The sequence below is a fragment of the Pipra filicauda genome, unplaced genomic scaffold, assembly GCF_003945595.2.
Source record: "Pipra filicauda isolate LSUMZ 115617 unplaced genomic scaffold, ASM394559v2 scaffold105_size2325265_pilon, whole genome shotgun sequence".
Classification (NCBI taxonomy): domain Eukaryota; kingdom Metazoa; phylum Chordata; class Aves; order Passeriformes; family Pipridae; genus Pipra; species Pipra filicauda.
The window spans coordinates 192789-218959 of NW_024103496.1; the positions used below are offsets into that span (position 1 = coordinate 192789).

The 26171-nt window shown below is 36.3% G+C and overlaps 2 protein-coding genes across 11 annotated transcripts in view; one reads left to right on the forward strand and one right to left on the reverse strand.

The window, feature by feature from the left end:
- Positions 1-11662, reverse strand: part of SLC25A40 (solute carrier family 25 member 40) — a 22809-nt gene extending 11147 nt beyond the window's left edge. For 7 of the 10 annotated variants that reach the window (XM_039379707.1, XM_027727667.2, XM_039379700.1 and 4 more), the window contains exons 1-8: positions 11083-11294; positions 10420-10546; positions 10017-10135; positions 7876-7935; positions 6617-6723; positions 4893-4960; positions 3220-3344; positions 1783-1956 (exon numbers count right to left, since the gene is read on the reverse strand). In XM_039379707.1, coding sequence (XP_039235641.1) covers positions 1783-1956; positions 3220-3344; positions 4893-4960; positions 6617-6723; positions 7876-7935; positions 10017-10110 — 628 coding nt within the window. In that variant the 5' untranslated portion in view covers positions 10111-10135; positions 10420-10546; positions 11083-11294. Of the gene's footprint in view, positions 1-1782; positions 1957-3219; positions 3345-4892; positions 4961-6616; positions 6724-7875; positions 7936-10016; positions 10139-10419; positions 10547-11082; positions 11295-11362 lie in introns of those variants that run through there. The other 3 variants (XM_039379695.1, XM_027727670.2, XM_027727669.2) reach the window with 3 other exon arrangements.
- On the forward strand, positions 11281-26171 carry DBF4 (DBF4 zinc finger). Its single transcript, XM_039379677.1, is given in 14 exon segments — positions 11281-11460; positions 12029-12120; positions 12122-12257; positions 12631-12800; positions 14703-14897; positions 16063-16113; positions 16652-16721; positions 16862-16938; positions 18443-18473; positions 18743-18788; positions 20533-20664; positions 23207-23321; positions 23645-23769; positions 24940-26171. Coding segments are annotated over 14 exon segments (2352 nt in total). The 5' UTR covers positions 11281-11414; the 3' UTR covers positions 26006-26171.

Genomic DNA, 26171 nt, shown 5'->3' on the forward strand with positions numbered 1-26171 from the left:
TTTAACAATAGTTCTCAAGCTATAAGGCAGTAGCTATAAGGCAGTAGCTGTATGTTAACTTGTGCCTCTACCTTTTCAGCATCCCATGACACCTATGAAGTACTGGGATACAGACAAGCACCCACTGACTGTGAAGTGAATGCCAGAGCAGTGTGGAGACTGAGTTAAAATAGATGAGCATGTTTTGGATCAGTGGAGGAACAGCAGGCATGGACACAAGAATCTGAAAAGGCCTGAAAAGAACACACACATCACCTTAGTGCTCTCTTCCTTGTGCACTCCCTCACAGTGCTCTGATGTTCCCCCTCTGTTAAAAGCAGCAGAGGGAAGGAAGCTGCAGCCACACTGCTAAAGACAAAAATCAGCAAGAGAACAAGAATTTCTACTTGAAGTCAGACAACAGGGATTAGCTGAAGAATTTGAGAGTTCCCTTACAAGTCTTAGCAGAACAGCCTAAGAGAAAGTTGAGTTTGGCAGAGAAGAAAAATAAGTAAATTAAAAAATAAATATTGAACAGGAAGCACTTTGGACAAAAGGTTCTCTGAATTCTGACAGTTATCTTTAGCCTTAGTGAAACCATGTTGTTGTAGGTAAGGAAGCCTTCCCTATCAGAGAAGGCTAAATTAAGTCCTATCAAAGAACTGGATCCTGAAACAGGAAATACATTCCAATCATGATTTTCAATCACCTCCCAGCAGCTAAGTGAAAGAACACAAGAGTATTATACATTCTGAAAAGAATACAGCTTAAATAACTCCGTTTACTCACTTAATTGCAATTTTTAACTAAATATCATAACCATGCCACACTTATCATGTCTTGGTTTGGTTTACAACCAATTTAAAATTTACTCCAGGTACACATCCAAATGTGCTCAAATCCCGTAACAGTCCACACCAATGACTGGTCCACTAGGTTGCTTGGAAACACAAATTAAATTAAATGTCAAACTATCTTAAGACTGAAGTAGGAGAACAAAGACAGCAGGTCAAATATTTCAAAGGTTCTCTGACTTCAAAAATAGGTTAGAAGAATTTTTCTGAGGCAACATAAGGTGTTCAACGGTGTTATTCCTGGTACTATCCAAATGACAGAAACAGCTCCAAGGATGACTGACGTCTGATCCACAAGTGCTCTGACAAAAGCGGGCCTCAAAGAGACAGGGGCTTTTACCATTGACATTAACAGGTGCATTATCAGTCTCCCCTGTAACATCTGTCCCCTCTGTCTTAAGGAGAGCCCTAGGACTAGTTATGCTCTGAATCAGACTTTTTTTCTTCTAGGCTTTCAGCTTTGGAGCTTTGCTAATGAGTGGTGCTCTACCTTCATGATTTTTGGAGCAGCTATAGAAACTAATTAATCTTTATTCAAAAAAATCCTGAAGACACTACAGTGTCACTCTTTGTACATGTTTTCAAAATTAAGTAACAGAACACTTACATAAAGGTTGTTTATCAGAAAATAGCCACTATACCTATTACAAAGAAAATTTCCTACTCAAAGTCTTCAAAACAGTCATTGTGTAAGCTACGGATGAGAAGTAACAGACTAAGTACAGAGAAAGGGAATGTAACAATGAACCCTATCAGGTTCAAAATGGGGGAAAAAATCATGTCCTCAGCAAATTTATAAATAAAAGCACTCAAAACAGAACAAATCAATCTCAGTCATTCCTAAAGCTAACCATTAAAATTACATAAAAGCACAGAAACAGACTAAAATAGTTATGCATAAACATATCTTCTGCCATAACAAAAACCCTGCATGGAAAATAAACCATACCTGAGAAAGGTATATCTCTCAGAACAGTGGAACTCCAGCCTCTCCACAGTGAAAACCACCCATCTGCAGCCACTTGAGTGCTGACGCACAGATACAGCTGCTTGTAGGACAACTTGCGATGCTGCATTCTAGTTCTGATCAGCTCCAGGGGACTCACCACAGTGAGAGAACTGACTGCAAAGGAGGAAAATGCTTTTTTTCAAATCAGCATTTAATAGTAATGTTTCCTGAACATTAAAGTCACTTCTCACCTCACTTTATATATTTGATTCTTTTCAACTCTCCCGATTTTCCCTTTTCCGTTTTCCTTCTCAAAATAAGTTTCCTTTCCAGATAAGAGCATCACATCTATTCACAGTACCTACACTTCCCGGTTTAGGGTTTTTTTCAATACTGGCCTATTGTAATCAATGTAACATGTTAAGAATCCTCATTTTCAGATTAAATGCATAAATAGGCTGAAAATTTCAAGTATTATAAACATTTATTTTCAATAATTGGCATTTCAAAATGTAATTTGAAGAAAGTGAGCTTGGGGTTTAAGGCTTTTTTTGTGTTAAGAACAAAAATAGTCGTTAGAGATTAAGCTTTTATTGATTTCTAAACACCGTTGCCATTCTTATTTTAAACTCTCAAGAATAATTAGCAGGCCATCTGTATCCAATAAAGTGACTCTTTCAGCTTGCACAATGGTCAGTGAGTCATGACTCAATAACAAGCTCCCATCACACAAGTAATAGACCTTAACAATTTTACTAGATCCAAGAACTTTTCTTCTGTTGCTAGGATAAGGTTTAACATGTGAATTTAAAATCTGGAACAGCCTAATAAGAGCAATTTGCCACACCACCACAGAATAGCCATTCTTTTTCAACCAGTCTTCCAGTGTCCCGGGGTTGTCACAAGTAGAATATGGAACTACATCATCAGACTCTTCTAAGAAAGCCCTAAAATATATGACTTGTGTTACTTCTACAAAAATAGATGAGGAAAAGGCTAGTAAGAAAATATAGAAGCACATTCAGTCCACTTCACATCATACAGCAGTAAAACCATCCAATTCTAAAAGAAGTCCAATTTTCTTTTTCCTATAAATACCTGTGTAGCTGCCATTATAGAAAATAATGATGTTTATTGCTAGATTCATGACAGAACAGACTTAAATTAAACTGTACTTGGTAGAAGTCTAGAAATATAAACGTAAAATTTTGAACAAATTACAAATGTAGTAAAAGTGTAACAGCAAAACCAAATCACACTATTCCAAGTTACAGAGTTTTGTTGCCCAAGAAATACTGGGTAATTACAGTATTCCTTCCTATCCCTCATTTAAAGCGACAGAAAATTTACTTTAAATAAAAATCAACAAAACAAACCCAAGAAAACAGCATACAGGTATTGTATTTCAATTTTCTCTTTAAACAGGTGACAACTTACATCTGCTTAAGGAACCTGCAAGAACTGGAATGTATTCATCACCCTTTTTCAGTCTGTATTTCAAAGCTTCACGCAGTTGGTCATAGAGGGTAAAATAGATTATTGCGTTAGGAAGTGCCATTATTCTAAAATACAAGAGACATAATTTAAATTAATACCAGGAAAGCAGAAGAATAAAGGCAACTGTCTTGTATGGATATTTTACATATATTAAAAAAAAAGTTAAATCTCCAGCTGTGTGTTATGGATGAAGAAAAAGCATAAATCCCATGGCTTTGATTCACTGCCTCTAGTTCAGAGTTTCAATCCACAGATTTCCCAGGTTTTCATTTCATTAGGGGAACTATAAGTAAAATGATGGTTGATTATCTTACTCAAAATTTATTTCACATCAGCTTCAGAACTATTTTGATAAAGAAATGGAAGTGAAAGATCTGAATATAAAGAAACCAAACAAAACATTACAGAAGTACTACTAACATTAAATTTTTATTTATTTAACAATTGGAGATTATTTTTTTTGTCTTAATCAACAGTTCTGATTCTCACTACTTGAGAGACAACGTGGTATTCATAAATACAAGCTATTTCCATTCCAGCACAGTACAGAGTATAACAGCAACACCTAGATCTAATAATCATTCAGTGTAGGGATAAAGCACCACATCTTACTATAAAATGGCAATTACATTTTTGTGTTATGTCCGTACCAATGTAGCATGCACCACCATTATCAAAAAACAATGAGGACTGTCATGCTTGGAAAACTAACAAGCCATAGTTTAAATCTCTTAAAAACTGTGTACCTTTCTCCAATCAAGAGGCTAGTTTTCTGCTGGAGTACAGAACACATGTTGAATAAAAAACTGTATTGATTTAAATAGTTCAGTCAGGTCCTAAAGGTTTACATTTTTAAATTGCCACATACTGCAGGATAAATAACTAGGCTGAGCTCCACCATCCTTTTCTTTCTTGTGTCTATACACTGAGCACTGTCTGCAAATCAAAAACATGTGGACCACTGCTTTCCCTCTGGGCCGCACTTCATGTCTTGCAAGATACAACTTTAACATACATCTTAGATTTGATTACTTGCTTGGTTTATGGAAGAAGGTATAATTATAGAGGCCTTAATTTCTATCTGTACCAGGTTAATATGAATAATATGTAGAGAGAAAATGGATTACCTGTTTTCCACTACAAAGTCAGATAGGATAAAAACCCCAACAAAGTTCTTTGAAATAAAGATGATGGCTACAAGAATTAAATAAGGGTAGCGAGGTGCAACACCAGAGCATTGGGAAACAGATGTGCTGCTGATGGAAAGTCATTAGTAACAAGATAGAACAGTACGTTTTTGTCAAAAACTGTCATTCTTTAGTGATCGCCTTCCATCCACCAAAGGGACGGTTATGGTAAAGATACCACCTGTAAAAGGCACAATGAGAATTCTAATGTTCCAGCTTAACTACTGAGAATATATCAGAAAACTCTGGAGATCTGGCAAAAATTATACTGTCCCTACATGTTTCTGATTGAACTGATTGCTCTGTAACTTCAGAATTGACTGAATTTTTAAAATAACTTAGAAATATACATAATAAGTTATCTAAATAATTAAGTAGTTTTTTCAACAATAACTCATGTTACCAAAACCAGAACATTCAACTTACAATGTTGGAGGAAGCCCACTCCACAGTGACTTAATTCCCTCTATTCGAATAATTTTCACAAATGCATCCTAAAAGTGTAACCAGGCAAAAGGAAAAATTTAGCTACAAACTTTTGTAGTCAGCTGGCAGAACACACAATTAATATCTTTAAAAATATGTTTCTAAAGTGGCTTATCATTGTAAGATAGCTTACACTAGCTATCATATTTAACCACACAAATAGTTCCACTGAGCTGAACGGAATAATTTGTGTGATTGAAATTAAGAATTTTCTTCCATCTTTAAAAGACCAAAGTAATAAGTGTTTATCCGTGACTGAATGCCCTAATATGGCACTGCAGCAACTTGTGGAAACTTCCCCAAAATAATTGACTAAAATATTTTTCCAATACATAACAAAGATTCTAGGCATGAAATAGCAATTAATTCTTAATGACTTTTCAATACTTGCTTTCTCTGACGAAAACGTGACAACATATATGCAATGTATACACATTATACTTGGAAGCTTGCAGCTATTATTACAGCTGTCCAATATATTCCCAGATGACCTGGAAGCACCATTAAAAAGACAAACTCTCTAATATTAGGATACCTAACTTTCTTAAACTTTTGGGGGAAAAGGTTGAGATTTGATGGATTAGAATATGCTTAAGACCAGACGTTATCACAGGGCCTCAAAACAGAGAGTCTGACAGACCACAAAAAGGACTTCTATGAAGAAAAGGGCAAATATCTTTACAGGAGATAGCCTTGATGGACTAGTCCACTGAGGTAAAAAATTGAATGGGGAAAACAAAGACATGATTTATTAAAACAAACCTGACTAGTGAAAATGGAGCTTTGAAAGAATCCCTAAAAGGTCGTAATGTGGTTGGACAAAAAAACCCCAACTTCTATACTAGTTAGTTAATATGCTTATAATCCAGCTTCAACAAATTTACAAAACAGGAAGGTATAGATAAAAGAGGGGACTCATTTTAATAAAGAAAGAGATCAACGATACTATAGTCATTCCTCTGTAAGAATCACCTTGTTACAGCAAAAATGGGCATAGATTCATGTCAAATAAAAAACTGACTTTCTAAAATTATATAGTAAAGCTAATTGAAAAAAAAATCACACTTGTGAAGTTATTAATTAAAAAAAAAACCACTGTAGAACTGCTGAAGACACCTTTTGCATTAACATCTCATTTTCAGAAATTTAATTCTGAAAAATCCTTGATCACAGGTTTAATTTCATGGCAGAGCCATACAAAATCTTGATTAATGAACCAGCAGGACAGTGTCTGACAGCAAGTCTGTTTCGAGTGTCTGGGAACATGCCAGTCCCACAAATTTCAATGGATAGAGAACTTGACACATGAACTTAACTTTAAAACACTATCTGCGTTGTTACTTCAGCTCAGGAGCATACTGGGACACAGAAGACTGTGAGCAGGTAACAGAAAATCATTATCTGCAATCAGCAACTATTGGCAATACAGCTCAAGTGGGGAAAATAAAATCATAGAGCCAGTAATCTGTGAGGAAAGCTGTGCATCCTTGTTCATCTTAAGGAAAGAATACAAATTTTATTATAGAAAGTAGAAGGTATCACTAATCACCATATAAATTACGCAGTGTAACCATACAAAGACCCTCTGGAATAATAACAGTTTCCAGAAGAACCCCAAAAAAACCCAATAATTTTACAGTATGCTACATGTAAAATGTTCTTACCAAAGTCCCCTTGAAATTCCCAGGTTTTTTATACCAGGCTTTGCTGTTCCCATTTTCACAAACACATATATGATCCATAAGGCCACTGGAGTATACAAAACATTTTCCTAATAAAATGGTGTATAAGAATAGAGTTAATGCTTGTAAGATCATTCTTACACAGCAGCAATTTCAAATTGGATATAATGGCAATACAGATCTATCTCTGATTAGCCACAGAGGAGCAAAATAATCTCGGTCAGTAATGACAAATTAGGTAAAAGGAAAAAGGGAACAAATGTACCCCCAGAGTGCCAGACTAAATGGAACTGCCTTCATAAGGCTCCAGGACACATGTTTATGTTATACTACCATCTGCTGAAGGCTACAAGCAGCACAAGACCCAAATATCGCTATTGTATCTAACTGTGAATGTGTTTCAGATGTCAGAATTTTTATTAAGTAGCCTAAGCATCCACATTACAAGTGGAAGTATTATATCTTAGGCTAGACTGTATTTATACTAGATCATCCTCTCTACTTGTTTTTTATTTCTTCTGCCTCATGTACTCTGAAACTGTTTGAAAAAATATTATTGTCATTACAAAAACATACTTTGAGCCTCACATTTTCAGATTTCTGGCTTTAGAATTTACTAAAAATCAGGATAGAAGGCACAAGTATTTTTCCTACTTTACAGCCAGTGTGACTGCAAATATTCACCTCAACATTCAACATGCAACACTAGTCATCTTTTCTTTTAAATTCCATTTATCACATACAAGTAAATAGTAGGGACCAATAACACATTTTTGAGAGCACAATGTCTTCATGTATTGAAAATCCAAGTGGCAAGTGACTTCTGTATTTCACAAATCTCTAGATTTTGGAGAAGATAAACTTTGATATAGCATCCCGACCACATAAGCCCTCTGATATAATATTTACTTATTTATTAATAGTTTTTTATTTTTTAACTCAGTATTAGTTGTACCTTCTGCCATAATGAAAATATCAAGAAAGACAGGGGAAAAAAAGCCTGTTTAAAATGGTAGGTATTGATGGGATTTTTTTCTCCACTGTTCACTGGCACATTCTTTCTTTAGCAATTTCAGTATATGTGTTGCTTTTTTCCCCACCCACTTATACTGAAGAAACAAACTCACTGTTGTGAAACAAACGCAAGCATTCTGCACCTGAGCAAAGCATTATGACAACTATCTGCTAAATACACCAGCAAAAAGCAACCTGTGTCCCCCAATACACTACATATTGTTTACCTTTAGGGAATGGATTGCTTTGGGCTTGCAGCCGAGTTTTGATAACATCAAGAGGAGATACTAAAACGAAACAGAAGTAATTTAGAAACACCCTGCACGGCTTGAAAATGCAGAAGTGTACAGATGCCTTATCATTAACTTCTACCTTTTTTTTTTGCCAGAGGAAAAGAAGAGACCAGTTTTACAATGTAATCAGGCAGAGGAAAAGGAGATGTTATCAGACAGAGGCAAAGAACTACAAAGCCTGTATGATTTGCAAGCAATCAAACATATCTTTTCTAATGTACTAACAGTTGTGCAGGCATCAAACGTTAGAGAAACACAAAGCTCATCTAAAAACCCTTGTGTCATCTTGTCTGAAATTGCTAAAACTTACTACATTATGCTCTGCTGCTAAACTTTTATAAGTAGAATACCACAAGGCATATGAGATCAGAGTTTGGACTCCAGCATGTAAAATAGCACAGCATTCTTCATGTGTTTATTCTTTCTCAATAAACTGACCGTAACAGCAACATTCAAAAGAAAAATGTTAAACTCATGATGTACTTTTCTTTTTTTTTCCATGTAGACAATATCTAGAAGACTGAGGCTGTTGATAAGTAAATGAAGGTTCAGTGAACATTTCATTGCTTCCACTCCAGGCCTTACAGTTTTTACAGGCCTAGACATGCCAAACTCCACAGTGGCTGGGCAGCTGGACCACACTCTTATTATATTGACCAAGGGCTCAATTCAGTTGCCTACATACAAGCAGCTAGTGCCATCTGAGTCTCTAAGGCATCCAAAATACCTACTCAGTTGACAGAAATGACACAGGACCTACAACCTTACTTACCAAGTGGCAGCTAAAGTCTAAGTCAAACACACCAGCATGTGTCTCACTGAAACATTCCTGTGCACAGGCAATGGAGTTACACCTTAGCTCTCCATTGATGCCTCTCAGTTCACTAACAGGTAGTGAATACTTGGCTCACATTTCAGTATCTAAATGTAGGTATCTCAATGTTACTGCTGCAGTTCAATTAAGTTGCTTAAAATTTATCCAGTAGCATTTTAGCCACTCACAGATACTTTTGCTCGTCTCCAGGAGGTACTTCAGAAAGGAGTAGGTCTTATACCTCTCCTACATCTCTCAGCAGCTTACACTGTACTAGAATTGTGTGTATGTACCCACAATTGAAATCCATCTTGGGAATACCACAAGTCTGATGTAGCTTTGCTTGGTACTTTACCTAACGTCACAGGACACGTGGTATAAAGACCGAACAAAAAGACTGTGAATTTGACAGGTTCCCGTAAGATACTATTTTGTAAACATTTGGAAATTTGTGGGCGGGGGGTGGGAATCGTGCTTAGAAAATTGCATGTTTCTCTGCAGCTTAATCCACATTAAAAGTCAGAACCAAAGGCTATCTTCAGACTAAAACTAACAGGAATACAAAGTATGAGCTACTTAGCTTGGGGAATTTCAAGAGACAGGAAGTGCTGAATCTAACCAACCAATGACTCCTTAGGTTTGCATGGGGAAGGAGGTCCTCAGTGAGATGACTGAACATGAAGCAGAGAATTAATTCCACCAGCTATCCAAAAGTTTAAAAGAGTAATAAAAAGCTATTATTAAAAGCAATGTTTAGAGAAAAAAACCAAACCAAGCCCTACAATAAAAGGTTTTGACAGTGTAAGACATCACAGCAGCACAAATTCTTACTACTTAAATGGTAACATGCAGGGGACATCTCACAGGAACCAGCCTTGCAGGATTTGTGTCTTGTATTGTAAAGTAGACTTTTATTTAATATATATTTTTAAGCAGCAGGAAACATGAAAATTATTTTTTATTGATAATTTTGTTTCTTCTAGACAGAAAGCAATTAATAACTACACCAAGAGCAAAAAAGAAAGAGAAATTAAAAGTTAATAAATATTATTCTTAGTTTCAGAAATGGTTAAAAATTATTAGGGACAGAAAAGATTTCGACTAATCACATTTTTTAAAACACACAAAAAAGAGAACTATCCAAAAACATCCTTGCCGAACATATTAGTGGAAATATATATGCAGACATCATGATGAGTCAAACAGAAGAGTAATCACTTGTAAAGATTCTCTCTGTGGCAAGCTTGATGGTTTGCCTTACCAAGTAATGAAGTAATTATAGCTCCACAACAAGAGGCCATTGCTTGCTGAATAATGGTTGGTTTTTCTAAGTTGCTATCACTCATTTCAGCCATGGCTTTATCCCTGGAGAAGAAAAACCTGCTAAGGAACAGAAAAACATATTGCAAGACTATGCTCAAAACTTGCAGAAAAAAAAAATCAAGGGAAAAAATATTTTAAATTTTCATTAATGTGCTATGTATAAGCAGCAATATTAGTTTTCTCCTTGTATAAAAGCATCTCCGGAATTTTTGAGATTAGAGATTTAAGCCATGTTTTGTAAGTAAATTTTCTAAAGACAATAAATTTTTTAAATTGCTCTTACATAAATTCCAACATTCATATGTTTTTGTAAAACACATTAAATCTTTAACATGTATTACCTTTTGCTGCAACAAAGTGTTTAGGAACATGTAAATAATCCACACAGAGATAAATTCCCAGCCTGCGGCCCATAAACTGTAGCACTGCAGAATAATTCATCCAGCCCTCCTCTTGCTCCCGTCACTCCTGTGAGAAAACCCAGAAAGGTCTCCTGGTTGATCCAGCACTCACAGCCTGCTGGTGGTGACTACACTCTGGCAAGCTACTAATGTAAGAAACAGTGACTAACTAGTATTAATGCTACTAGCAAATACTAATTCCTTAAATCCTGTTGTACGGCTGCAAAAGCATGGCCACAACAATTTAGGAACATACAATATCTGCAACTAGTCAGGGCAGAAGAGAATAAAAATAAAAATATTTCACAATACCAAATCCCCAAATAAAGACATATCTTTCAAAATGCACGTTCTGTGTAAGTGCAGCCCTAGCTTTATTAGCTGTCACTGATCTAAGTTTTTTATCTGCTCTACAGAAACATTATGTCATGTTGTTTTCATCAAGTTTCAAGTGAAAGATAAGAAAGCTGAAGCTGCATAAAACAAGACTTGTCTCTCAGGTGCTAGCAACTGTTAACGAGGGGTATCGGCGAGGAAGAAACTGGCTTTCTTAATGTATTTTTAACTTAGAAGACCACTGCCCAGAGTAGCGCACGTACATACCCGTTTATGAGCAGCGCCCGGGCCGTGCTCTCCGCGATCCCAACGCGGTCCCTCAGGTGAGGAGAGGACCGCAGGAGGCTGGTGCTCCTGCCCCGCCTCCCCACCCACGGCCGCCAACCTCCTGTCCCAGGGCCTCCCGCCCCAGGGCCTGCTTCTCTCCTTTCCCTCCCTTCCCTCCCCTCGCTCCGCCCCGGCCCGGCCGTTGGCGGCGGCGGCGGCGGCTCCGGGCCTGGCGGAGGCGGGAAGGGCGGTGAGGGGGGACCGGGCAGCCCGGGCTGACCTCGCAGGTGGCGACGGCCGCGGGGCAGGGAAGGATGTGACTCAGCGGGAAGATGAAGCCGAGCGCTGCCGAGGCCGCTGACAAAGCAGCTCGTCCCCGTAAGCGGCGGGGTCTGGGGGCGGCCGGGGGGGGTCTCAGGCCTCTCCCAGCGCCAGCAGAGGGTCCGTTCAGCCGCGGCCTGGGGCCGGGGCGGTCTTCCCGCCTATGGCTTTGTCGTGGTTTGGGGGGTTAAACGGAAAAGCGTGGCGCTGACTCGTTCTCTTTTACAAGATAATCGCGGGGCAGGGAGGCCGTGGGCTGTCTGGGAAATGGCCGGGCCGCTGCCGTGCTAGCCGCCCCCCCGGGCGGGTCTTTGCTGGTGTCGGGGGCATGAGAGGCTCCCTAGGCCCGCGGTGTGAGAGCCGGGCCGCTTTGCGGGAGAGGCTCCCCATTGTTATTGCAGGCCTGCTGAGCCGCTCCGAACTTTTGATCATCCCCGGGAAGTTTAAAATGCGTGCTCCAGTGTTAATAGTGTTTAATGTGTTAATTTGTGAACTGCCCTGGTCATCTACAGAATTTCGCTTGCACGCCTGCGTATCATCCATTTTTTCCTTTTATATTCTGGATCACTTACACCAGCTTATGCCTCCCCATTTTCCTGTTTCTCTAGGTGTTTTTGTCTTCTAGGTTCTACGACGCTGACTGCTGTTCCTGCCCCACTTAGTGTGTTCATAAACAAAGAATCTTGCCGCACGAGTGCTGGTTTTGCTCCCTCTCCTATCTGAGAGTGTTTCAGGGACAGAAAGAATACCTTACAGAGGGACTGTTTTGCATGTTGGCTTTTTGTGTCCACAGGAGGCCTGCTCACTTCCTTTAGCAGCCCTCATTGTCTTGGTAGCAAATACTTGCCAAACTGGTGAGAAAATTGATAGTATTGTATGGCAACTGAAATTAAAAGTTCATTATAGGATAATATTTTAAGGAGAAACTTTTAAGGGCCATATGAGGTATTTTTATTAATGTTTGGGTTTTGACATGTTTAACATAATAGCTGTTTTTTAAAAGTCCTGTTAAAGTCCAGGCTGGATAGGGCTTTAAGCAATTGGTCTCATGGAAGGTGTCCCTGTCTATGGTGGGGGATTGAAACTAGATGATCTCTAAGGTCCCTTCCAGCCCAAGCCCCATTGTATGATTCTGTGGAAGCTTCCCATGTCCATTGCCATAACTTAGGAGTTTTCCTAAAAAAAAAAAAAAAAGTTCTGTTTAAATTGCCTTTTTTTTTCCAGCAGATGGAATACAAGCAAAACCAGAAAAGATAAGATCTTCTCTCAAGAATGTGAAAAAAGATATAGGAAAACCAGAGAAATATAAGCCACTAACTGGGAAGGTGTTTTACCTCGATATCCCATCAAATGTGATCTCTGAAAAATTAGGAAAGGACCTCAAAGAGCTGGGAGGGGTAAGTTTATAATAGAGACCTGTATGAATCTAGAAGGAAATCTGCACATGTGGAATGTTTCTTTCATGTTCTTTATGTTATTTGTACTTTATAAATAATGTTTGGTGTTATTTTTACTTTATCTGTCAGGGGATTTTATTTTTCTATGTTTGTCTTAATGTTTAATACAAACAATGATCTTATCATTAAATTATTCTGTGTTTTTTTGAGAGAAGCTGCTTCACTGATTGTAACAAAAGTGTTTATTATTAAGGTTTGTATTCAGTTGATAATTCACTTGGCTTAAAATTTTATTAAGTTTCATTGTTTGAGGTGATTTTTTTTCTGCTGTTTCTGACTATATTGACATTTTTACATGTTACAACTAATGTTGTTCAGCTGAACTCGAAAGAAATTAAAGGAAGAGTTTTGCATATGCTTACTGTAAGTCAGTAACTTCACTAAGTACTTTTTGCACAGGGTATGTTAATGAGTATTTTTGAATACTCTCATTTAAATAATAAATTTTATAAGCATCTTACTAATTTTTTTTCCTAATTCTCTCTTCTGTATGGAAGAAACTTCGATACAAGCAAGTGCAGGATATGATAGTAACCCAAGCAGTGCAGTTGCTTAGTTCACTTTAAAGTTGAATATTTGAATTGATGTAGAGAAAACTTGGCCGTTAGAGAATTCAACACCCTTTAAGCACAGAGGCAGAAGGGATCTGCTTAAATTGCTAGCTATTTTGAATGCTGCTTTAGCAATACTTCTTTGACCTCAGAGGAACACTGAGCAGCTTTATGAAATTGATGCTTGTAAATCAAGGTGCTGTCTGAAATCACAGGAGCGGTAAGGAATAGCAATAACATGGTTTCAAATTAAATGCATCATTTTACATTTACGTCAAATAAGTGCACCCTGTCTTTTGTCTTTCTGAAAGAGAATTTTAAGAGTTCATATGTGAAAAGTAAGGTTACAAATCACAGACTGGAAAGGAAGTTTTTCTGGTTTATTCTGAGGAGTAAATGCCTCAATCTGAGGTGGTCTAACACCCTCAAGATCAATTACCACATGTTTTGTTGTTACTTGTGTGGAGTGCACTCAAAAGTGCCTCTCAGTATCCTGTTTCTGTAAAAGGTGTGTAGAGCAGCATTGAAAGGCACAGTGTCAAGCTTGCTGCCTGTGTGATTTGTGCTTTCCAAGCTGATGACTTGAAGAGAGGAAAATACATTAAGCTACATAAGCTGACAAGAAATAACGAGGCAAATAGCTGATAATCACACAGTAGTTAGCAATGAAAGACTGAAGGAGCAAAATGGAAGAGAACAAGCTTAGGGTAACTGCATATTGCTGAGTATGAGAATATGAATCTACTGAAGACTTTACCTTTTTGAGAAGTGTCATGAATACTATAGGTGTGAAACATGGTAACTCTTCTGAAATTTTAATTTCTCTGCTGGTTCTGAACTCAGTAAATTTATGGCTTCTTGCAGACTAAAATACATTTGCATGCACTTACCTTTAAGTTTAGCTGAACATTTCTGTGTAATTTCTGTTACATAAAATTATGTAGACAGTGGTTTTCCTTGAATTATTCTGTTATTCCTCAATGCAGTGTTTGAATTTTTTTATTTTGAAAGTATTACAACTAGATAGTCCAAAAATGATAGTAACTAAAACATTGCAAGGCTCTTTTGATAAAGATTACAAAATTAAGAAACTGAACTTATAATTTGTGACCAGTAAGATGCTAGTGCAACTCAATTTTTACGTTTAGAAAATATCTCCTTTTTAATTCAGTGTTTTTGTACTTAGTTATTCTAGAAGTTTTATCACTTTTCTTTTAAGTATGCAATGTAAAATTTGAGGTACTGATCCTATGTCCTGAAATGGTTACTTGTTTTATATCTCTATATTTAGAGGGTTGAGAGTTTCCTTAGTAAGGATATCAACTATCTGGTGACTAATAAAAAGGAGGCAAAATTTGCACGAACTCTTGGCCAGATTTCTCCTGTTCCTAGCCCAGAATCTGCATGTATTGGAGGAAATGGTTCACCTCATCCTAGCAACCGAAAAGATCAACGTGATGGAAGTTCATTTAAGTTGGTAGATACAGTAAGTTTCTTAGTAATAATATTGCAAATTGGGTACAACCCATGGGATATGGTCTTAGAGTTTTCCTTCTCTTTAATTTCCTAAAGATGGCAGCAGTTCTTTGAGTGAATAAGGTTTTCTTTCAAATATACTTTTCAAATTATTCAGGCTAACTTGTTAAATTTAGCTAACTCAAACTAATTCAGCAGAGTTTCAGAAACTAATTTTAAAAAGGAGCCTTTTTTGCAAACAAGCAGAGTACACTAAAGACCGTTCTAAGGTAGTATGTCTGACTTACAGTATTGACATTATTATGTTTGACAGCTGGATCAATGTGGATAGACACGTGATGGCATCCAGTGATTCCTCTCTCTTTAGAAACACAGCCTAATAAAGTCTGACTGATGTGTTGTTAATGCAGATGTCAACAGAAACACTCTTTGATAGTAGTTCAAAGAAATAATTAAAATTGAACATTATGACTACTAAGCTTTTTTGAGCTCTTTCTTAGAGGATCATGTTAATTGCATGTAAATTGTTAATATCTGAATTTATGCAGGTTTATGTGACGTTTCTTACATGGGCAAGTCTTGTGTCCTTTCAAAATACAGTTGGAAGTAATTAGCTGTACTATGTATGTGGTACTTATTAAGAAACATGACTGTGAGTCAGTCTGGAGGCTAGTCTTTGCATTGCATAGGAGAGATGGCCTTATTTTGTAAATAACCTGGATAAGCAAAAGCAGCTCATTAGGAATAAGGGGCATAAAGTACAAAAGGAGGAGCGCTGGTGATAGAAAGCAAGGTGATAAGACAGAGGCTATGATTATATTTTTGACTTAATTTGCACAAGCCTCAGCTGATAAAACCTCATCATCACACCATTTGGTGTGTGTCACTGGCTGCTTATTCCCAGCATCTGTGTTGTTCCAGCACTAACACTGCTTCAGCCACTCAGTGTTCTGCTTTGGCTGAAAATGATTACTAGTTGGGTTTTTTAGTTGTTTGGTGTTTTGGGGTTTTTTTTCCCTTAAACTGTATCAACTGTAACCCTGTGAGGAAGATGCACATTACTGAAAAGTTAGCAGTACAGTGAACAAAAGGAGACTCTCATAACTAACATGTATTTGTTAACAGCAATGTAAATTGTCTCACCTTGCTACAAATGTGTTTCTGTTTTAATGTAGGTGCGTATGAGCAGAGGAAAATCCTTGGTTGAAAAAGCAATCAAAGAACAGGTACACAAAGTAATCAATGCATTCGTGCTTCAGAAACTTTGGTTTTGCTTTTCTAAAAAACAAGCCATAGTAAGAGTGGTCATAGAGAGAAGTCAGTCTTGGAATGCTCAGGCAGAAGTTGAGGGATTGTCCTAAATAATATGTCAAATCATGATTTCCAGATGCTTCCTGAAGAATTAAAAGTCTGTGGAGTCTTATGACGAGTGTTAAAATTTGTCAAGATTGCTAGTATAACTAGCTTTTGAGGTGCTCATGAAGTTAAGGAAAATGTATCAATTCACTGTGTTCAAGTCTTACTATAAAATGTGACAACAGAGAACAGTTTTGGCTTTCTGAAAGTAAATATATTCTTTTGATGGTAAATTGCTGTAACAGAGATGGCAAAGTCAGTTGAGAAGAGCAGTAGTCTTTTGTCAAGAAGCAAAGCATCTGCATTTTAATCTCAGCTTTCATATTACATATTGCAATATATTTGTAATTATTTTAAATAATCTACTATTTATTGCTTTAGATTATTAATATAATTTATTGTTTGCAGGATTTAATCCCCTCTGGTAGTATACTGTCCAATGCTTTGAGTTGGGGAGTGAAGATACTTCATATTGATGGTAAATATTTTTGTTAGATGAAGCCTGACTTGAATTTATAACATTCATGTAATTATTCTTTTGTTGAATTCAAAATATTAAAAATGGCAATTACATCAGACATACAAAAAACTGAATATAGTTCTTCTTCTTTTTACCAGATGTTAAGAATTGTATTGAACAAAAGAAAAGGGAACTCTATCTAATCAAAAGAGCAGACAGTTCTTTTAAAGATGTGGTAAGTGAGTCTTTACTATTTGTGAAAATGCCATTTGTTTCATTAACTGAGAACTGGTGTTTCATTAACTGAGAAAACACCAAAATACTAAATACTGCTTGCTATGAAGCTTGCATATTTTATTTTAATGAAGTCTTGCTCATGTTCAGTTTTTCACAGACCAGTATGTTTTCTGAATTGATTTAAAAACCATCTTCGAAAAATATGAAATATTAGCTATATATTTCAGAGTTATTAAAACATGACTTCTGTAGTAGCATTGATTCCATAATGTGTAGTCCTTTGCTCTTGCAAAGGATATCTAAGAATCAGAAGTGCTGAGCTGTCTGAAGTTTCCATTCTACATGCCTCAAAAGTAATAAATAATAAAAAAATTATTGATGTAAATAGCCATTAAGTTGCCTTTTGTAACTTTCCCTGTGGCACAGTGATTAGAAACCCTTTACTTTAATGAGCTATTCTAAAAATCATAGAATGTTTCCTGGAGAAGCTGTTGCTACAAGGAGTCTGCAGCTTTTCCTTTGTAAAGAACTAGCAGAAAGCATCCTCAAGCTATTCTGCCAGTAAAGTGAATTTTGCATGTGAATGTCCCGATTTCTCAGGTTTTTAGTGTATGATATAATGAGACATTAAAACTTGGAGTTGCTCTGTAATTTAAATTAAACACCTGAAGTTGTCCAAATGTCTTTTCCATGCGTGGGGCTCTGATAAGGAAATGGAACGAAACTACCTAGTGAGTGTTATGTTGTTTTGGAATGCAGTATTGGCTAATTACTGAGGCCACGTAAAATCCTCTGCCAAATCATCAGTGTGTCCACGGATAGCTGGATGGGATTTATTTACAAGTAATATAAAATGAGTTTGTACCTTTACCAGAATCAATTACAACTAGCCATTGATGCTTGAATATAGAATTTATTTTTTTTCTAAAGACAAAATATTCTGTTTAATTTTAATCTTCGTTGCTAAAAACAAAGACTCAACCTGTGTAAATCTATTCAAATGAAAAGAATTGTTTTGATTGGAGAATGTTGCTATATGCAGGTTTTGGTGGCATTTTACAGCTTACATTTGCAGCTTGCAATTAATTAGGATTTATAAAGTGTTGTAAAAATGTTGTCTCTATTTAAGAATCAACTTGCAACTGTGGCAAGGTATTTTCAGGGAGGAAAGAGTTAATGTATAAATTTACCTTTCTAGGTTTCTTTGTTTAGTTTTGGTTTTAGGAAAAATAAATTGAAGCATCTGAAGGAGAACACTGGTTTTGTTGGGGTTTTGGTTGGGTTTTTTTGGATGTAGGAATAAATATTTCTTTTGGAAACATGTTACCATATTTCTGAATTACTAATAAGCTTAGTTTCCTGCAGAATGCATCATGAGTGTGTATGAAGTCATGATTAACACAGGGAGACCCTCATAACTTAAATTACCTACAGCTAGATCTTTAAGTGAAGTGCAGAATAATACTCACACGGATTTTATACCTTCTCTCTTTTTTCAATAGGGAAAGCATGTTACTGCTCAAAAGTCAAAAAGTAAGTATTTCAATTATTGTAGAAGTTTCTGGTTTGCCTTGTTTTCTGAATGCTTAAAAATGTACTGCAGTTCTTATGTGGTCGTGTCATGCTATATTCCAATTTATAAGTCCAAGAAAAGTATGTAGAAAAACTTTGTGTAAATCAAGAGTGTCAAAACGTGTACATAATGAATTCTAAAATAATGAATTCTAATTTATTCAGCTACTGCAGTAACTTGCTGAATGAAGAAAAGTATTTCTCTTGATTTCGTTTTCTCTCCCCTTGAGCAGGTAGACTGAAAAATCCATTTATCAGGGTGGAAGATACAAGTCGGTGAGTGTTCTCTTCATGCATTCAGTAATGTGGTTCTCAAACTGAGTAATTCAGAATTGCTTGATCAAGTGTATCCTTATATCTCAATTTCCTTCAACTTCCTGACTTTAGATGCCAGGTATACTGTCCTCTTATAACAAAATACAAATGTGTTCAGCTACCAAATAAGATTGAGCAGTAGTTGTATGGTAGGGAATATTTGCAATAGGTAATGGAAGTGGAAAGTTAATAGGTAACTCCAGTTTTTTTATCATGAGGGTGGGTTCTTTGGGTTACTTTCTGCCAAAAGCCATATGAATGAATGAAAGGGAAACCTGGAAGCTTTGAACCTTTACATCTTTTCTTAGATCTAAATCCTGTAGCCCAAAAGGCAAATAAAACTTAGTATACTGAATTCCAGTCCTATAGTCCCAACTCAATAACATTCATCTCCTGCTGAGACCCTTTGGATGAAAGGGAAGGGAAGTTGTTACAGTTAAAATCATTCCTTAAAGTTAGGTTTAACTTCTTGTTCAATCATTTCTTTTTAAAAGTAAAAATCCCAAGCTAATTATCTGATTTTATTATCCACAGTAGCATGAAATCTGATACTTTCAGCCTTGAAAATTTTCACTTCTTTCTGGTCTCAATCAAACCTGGTTGTGTAAGAAAATGCCAATTTACCAGAAGTTGACAGAACAATGAATTGTGAAAAAGGTGCAGTTCTGCACAGCATTTTTTTCACCCTTGAATTCCTATCTAACTTCTGCTTTATGATACTGTTTATAAGTGCCAAATTCTTTGACCTGATGTCTTTGACACTTCCCTGAATTAAAAAAAAAGAGATCTAAACCTGGTTATACACTGAGTTGGTGTAATAGGTATGAGGGACATGAGGATAGTGGAATGAATTGGAACAACACAGTTGTAAGTACAAGAAATTGGTATATAAATATATGTGAGTTTAACTTCAGAATGTAATGAGTACTAAACACCTGAAGCACTTTTAAATATTTATATGACATGTTTTTAAATGTTTATGCAACATAAGTAACAGTTCAGAAGCAGAACAAGATGCTTAGCTATCCCTATTATGTTTTCCAGACTTGCTCTTTAGTTTTGCCTGGGTAGCCTATAGTAGTAATGTGGGGAAAAAAAAATCAGACTGAACTCTGGCATCAGCATTTCAGTTGCATGATTCAGTATGTGAATTTCAGCATGCCCTATTTTAAACATTCTTAATATATTTAGAGCATTGCTGTGGTAGCTAGTTCTAATATCTGTCTAAGTACAATAGTGTGCAGGAAAACTATCTTTCTGGAAAATGAAAAGGTCAGTTTTTATATTTTGAATGGTGAATTGATCAATTTTTTTTTTTTTTTTAAGAAGGAAATGGTAAAATGAAACTAAGTAAAAATCAATGCATTGGATGTTAGGAACTGCTGTAGCTACTTCTCAGGAGCACAAACACACTGTTGTCCAAATTGTTTTTAGGTTTATTGGCTACCCAACTCACAACAATTAATAGGCACAGAAGTCATATACCAGGGAATGTGTAAGACAGCTATGGAAACTGAAAGAAAGTAGCAAGTTTATAGGAACGGATGAATTACTTATATTAGTATATTGATCTGCTTAGCATTCTCTGTGTGTCATATGTAAAAGAGAAACACTTTTTTCAAGCGTTTTGACCTGATGTAATTTGTGCTATGAACATCTTTTTCCATTTCTGATGGTTCTGATGCACTTGGTTTGTCTAACGCAGCCAGTACCGACCGTTTTATCTGCAACTACCCAGTTTTCCATTTCTGAACTACTGTGTTCCGAAGCCATATAGTCCATTTGAAGTGGATAAGAAGTATCCTTCTGGTCAAAAGCAAACTCACTCTAAGCAAAGGTTTGTTAAAAACTTGTTATTGAGGTGTGGGTAGAGGAGAGGGCTGTTCTCTAAATTATTTTGTAAGTAATTGTGTTCTAAAATAATTGCTTATCTAATTTTGTGTTCCATTTAATACTACTAACCATGTCTCAACTGATGTATTTACTGCACTGTTGGTGTCTGTCTGTCTACTCTTTATCCTGTCTTTAGTCCTTTTTTGGACATACAGATGCATACATCCAAAAATGCGGCCTTCTCTTTTCACTGTGGGTCAGCATAAGATATTTTTTTCCTTTCTACCACTGGTTTCTTCTTTGTCCTCATCTTGGATGCCATTCAGTAAGTATTTCAGAGGAAGTGGATTTCTTAAGACTTTTGTGTTTGTCCACGTAGTGCTAAAGTAGGCAGTTAAATTTTTTTAAAGCAGTGATGTTCAATCATAGTGCATAATCATTGTTGATAAAGAGTGCATATTATTGATAATTTATAGGAATTAGACTGCTGATACTACTTCAACTCTTCAGAGATTAAAAGTGGGTGCTAGCTGCCCAGTAGAATTGCAGTTGGTCTTAAAGCAAGTGTTTATATGATACATTTTGGCATTCAGGCTCTACTTGAGCACTACAGATGCAGTTAAAACTTCTGGCAAATAAGTTTTATGATTTGAAACTATTTAAGTGTCTTAATTACCTGGTTTTTTGTGTATCAAACTATTGTTTTGAGTTTCTTCTACCTTCTTCTACCTTCGTTCACTTCTAAAATTGATTCATGTGAGAGACTAAAGATATTTAGGTGAAAGGTATCTTTGCTATATGTGGAACTTTCTGTATTTAGTAACTTTCTGCTTTTCTGTCCTTGGGGCTGAAGACTTAGGTGTGATACATGTTTTTTCTTTATAAAATGACTTCTCCACAGTTCTGTCCAGTCTTCACCATTATTATAGCCCTAGAGGTTTTCAGCTTATGTTGCCATGATGTTGGTTTTCTGTTTTTGTTTTTTTTTTTTTTTTAATTACAATGAATTTAGCAGTATGAAAAAGCAAAAAACATATATTACAAGGGTTACTGCTGTATTAATAAGGCAGTTTCTGACTGTGTCTCTTCCAAGGGAATTAGAGAGGCCCATTCTTTTCAAAGCATTAAAAAAACCCAAAAAGGCAGTTTCTCCTTATATGAATTAAGGAATATGATGTATTAAAAGTGTCAGGAGTTATATTTGAATGAATATTCCTAATTAATCTTTCAAGTGGGCACAACCAAAGAGATATTTAGGTGGGAGATTGTTTCAGTGGGTAGATGTGAGGAACGCCAGCTTTGGGAGAGAGCAAGGGGAATGCTTGCTTGTTTCATCTGGGAGGAAAGCTTGTTGAAGCAAAATTATCAGTTCTACTTCTGCATTGGGTGAGACCTGCAGGTATTATTCAGTCTTTAGATGACGCATTCTGTTGCTTATGTCCTGCTTTGCTGGTTCTCTGTGATTTTTACTGTTTTCAAGAGGGAAGATGTGAAGGCTGGTATAACAATAAAAGCACAAAGTTGGGTGGAGCCTGTCCTGGGGAACCCAAGAAGTGCTGGGGCAGGTGTTAGACCAGTTTAGACTTGTGGATTTGAATGCAGTTGTTGAAAGCAGTGTACCCTTAGTGTGCAGAGCAGCACATTGCTATGCTTTATAAGCTAGAGATTGTTCAAGGCAGGTTTTTTGATGTAAACTCCTGAGCTTACAGCTATGCAGATACTTGGTAAAGTCTGTCGGGATGATTTTTGGCTAGGCAGGGAGATGGCACTATTCCTTTAAAGTAAAAGGGAAGTAGAGATTGATGACTTTGCTATACTGCTGGTATATCAACCTTAGGTGGGTTAATAGTGAAATGCAGCAAACAGTAACTCTCCCCAGATGAGGACTCTGAAGGTCATGGAGCAGTTATTGAAAACCTCTTCATGTTTTAATCTCCAGGAAAAACTTGAGGTTCATTTTCTCACATTCCCACTTAGCCTTTACCTAGAAAAACAGGACAAAATGGCATTTGATCAGCATATTCAAAATCTATCTATAACCAACTGTTACTGTTACCAAGGAATAAGAGGTCATCTGTTAGGCCAGGTGATTTTGCTGTTTGTTTTCTAGGCATCAAAAATACTGACAATGGATGTTAAAAGGCTTTTTCTTTTTTTCCCCCTAGTTTTGCTTTTATCAGCTATGCACAGAGATTTCAATATGTTCTTTGATTTTTCAGGGAGATTTTTCATTTGTTTAGCAATTTTCCATTGTTATTCTGAGTCAGTGGTCATAGTACATATGTACAAACCTGTATGTTTTATGCTTATGTACAGTTCCACTGGGTCTGCCTGTCTTGCTGGTTTTGTGGTTTGTTTGTTTTTAAATTTATACATAATTTTTCTTTGTTTTTCCTAAGTGTTGACTAACGTAATGTAAATAGCTTAAGGGGAAATAAAGGTTTGTTTTGGTTTGTGTTTTTTAAGTGAATAAGAATGAGCATATTGTGAGTGGAAAGTTGAGAGGTCAGTTCCATATTTGAGACTTATTAATATTCTCTTAACAGAAACAAAATAAATAGTGACAAGGACTGTGGAATGCCTGCTCAGCTTCCTCAGAAGGACAAAAAAAAGAGAGGATATTGTGAATGTTGTGGGAAGAAATATGAAGATCTGCAAACAGTATGTGAAATGTCAAGTATATCTTTTGATAGAGTCATATCTCTAAAGTGTGGTATCGACAGAGGTGTCTAACTATTTTTTATTTTAAAATATTTTTCTAATATATCTCCTAAAAAGCAACCTGTAGGTATTTTTTTTCCCTTGTAGGTTTTAATTCTTGTTTGCTGCTTCTGTGTACGATAGCTAAAGGCACTAGTAGTTCATGTCTTGGAGATACTGGTAATAAATTAATGAGATTTACTTGCTGCTCCATATCATATTGATGACTTGTATATTCATATCTGTAGTAATAGATTTGTTTCATGTTTTTTCTTTAATTGCAGCATCTTGAAAGTGAACGGCACCAAAATTTTGCACGAAGTACACAATATAGAGTTGTCGATGATATAATCTCAAAGTTAGTTTATGAGTTTGTTGCATACAAAGATGATACAACAAAAATAAGAAGGTGAGTTGTACATTCTAACTTTTAAAGAGTCTGTGAGTCAAGACATTGAACATAAAGATACTAAATTCTGAAGTTCTGGATCTGAATAGAACAGAGTAAATTCATGTTTTTCAGTCTGAAATAAGTCACGGAAATTTGCAATGCAGTTGTACCTGACAAATCAGTTCTATAATGCAGAAATTAGGGAAAAAAAGAAAATCAGAAGTGGAAATGGCATCACAGAAAGATGAGACTGAAAGGAATTGTCAGAAGTAGTCCTACCTATCTTTCAGCTTATGTAAAGCAAAATCTATTGTACTTAAATATTGCTGACAGAATGACAATGATATCTGGACATCTTGCTCTGAATGCTTTCTGTCATTCTTAGTAACCTAAAAACAGCAAATGTTGTCCTCCTCAGTCAATCTGATCCCCTTACCTGTGGAAAAACTTCCTATCTATATTCTATGCCTCCTAACTTCTTTGCTGGACAAAGAAAGCAAATTGTCCTTTGTAGCTCAAGAGCTTGAATGGGTGAGAAAGGCTTGTTTCTTACCTTGGACTGTAGGTATCAGTGTCTTTGTTACTTGAAACAGTAATACAGTTCAAGGTTGCTCTGATTTTTCGCAAATGAGTTAGGAGATAAGAAATAACATTCTCATTTATTTATTAAAAAATGACAAGTATTGAAGAAATAAAGATATTCTTAGTGAAATCAAGGGAAATGCAAATAGAGTCAAACAACTGATAGCCTAATGAAGGCAAGCCTTTATTTCTTTTGTGATTTCAAAATACTCAAAGTGGTTAGACTTGAAATCCTTTCAAGAAAATCAAGTGATAGTTTTATGTGTATATATCATAGAATATTTGTGAGTATTTATAGTAATTGCATTATATTAATTAACTTCTGTTCTTAGTGCCTCTGTGAATTGAGGTTTACTGAAATACTAGACTTTTGTGTATTTTTAAAACAATTTTACGTACCGTAGGAATCAGTAAGAAAACATCAAATTCAAATATAAGGCACTCTGTTTCTGTAGAAATAGTGTGTTGCTACCCTAAATATATCTTTCTCTCAAAAGTAAAAACTGCTTTGTCAGTTCAGTTGCTTTTCTAGAATCAGTTGCATATGGAGTTGTGATACATGGGGTTTTCTATGTTTGTTAATATATTTAAACAATTTCATTGTAGGACAAAATGTAGCACAGGATGTTTTTCTCCTATTGTTGGAAAGATAACTAGACCAGATGAGCTGCAGGAACGATTGAAAAAGCAATGCATTTCTTTGAAAACTTACTCCTGGAAGGATACGGCAATGCAGGTGCTCAAGCTGGATTGCCAGCCTGCGGAAGTACAACCAAATTCTGTGCCCACACCTCCCCCTATTTCTGCATCTGGCTATTCACTTCTTTATTGTCACCCATCACAACCTTCAGAAGTAAAAAGTAAGTCCAGAATTAATGATGAAAATATTAAAACTGGTTGCTCCTGTGCTGCAAACTTGAGAGAGACTGTTGAATCATCAAATACCATACAACCGCCCCTTCAGAAAGACAACAAAGCATACACAGAGAACTTGTCTCGAGCTTACGAGCCATTCAGCAAGGAAATACTGGAACCAGAGGCAAATAGGAAGAATTTACAGTGTTTTCAGGAAGGCATGTGTACTTTAGGTTCTCATACTCAAGTTAGAGATTTTAGTGAAAAAGACAAAAACCTAACACAGCCAAAACGAAAATTAAATAATACAGTGGTTCTACCAGCAAAGCATTTGAAAAAAACAGATGCCAATCCTACGTTTGTCAAGAAACATAACAATTTATGTGATAATCATCAACAAATGCAGCACAATGTCCTTCTGGAGGCTGAGGTATCTGATACTGCTATGAATAAAGAACTTAATGCGTTGGCTGCCAGTGCTGCCTGCAGTTCACCATCCGGAAAGCTGCACAGAAAAGTGAAACCGAACTTGGGAAGGAATAAAAGAGAAACCCGGAAACAGAGCATGGAGTTAAGTATAAAGTATACAGATGGACTGTCTGTTCCTGAAGAGAAGAGAAGCACTTGTAGCTCACCACTGCAGCCCCTGTTGGAATTATTTCAGACAAGTGAAAGAAACTCAGAATTTGTAGGTTTTTCAGATTACCCTGAGAGCAAAGGTTCAACAAGCGTAAATGATACATGTGAAGGGCATAACACAAAGGCTACGTGGGCGTTATTTTCCTCTTCATCCTCATCCCTGTTTCTTGGATTTTAATGCTGCTTTATTTAATGAATTTTAAATCAACTTGCAAATTTAAGATTCTATTCATGGAGACTTTAATTGCTGTAGTATATGTACAGATTATTTGGTTTTCAAGTTTTTTAATGCAAAAAGTTCTGTATATGTAAATACAAAAAATAAAACTTAAGTTTGGTTTTGG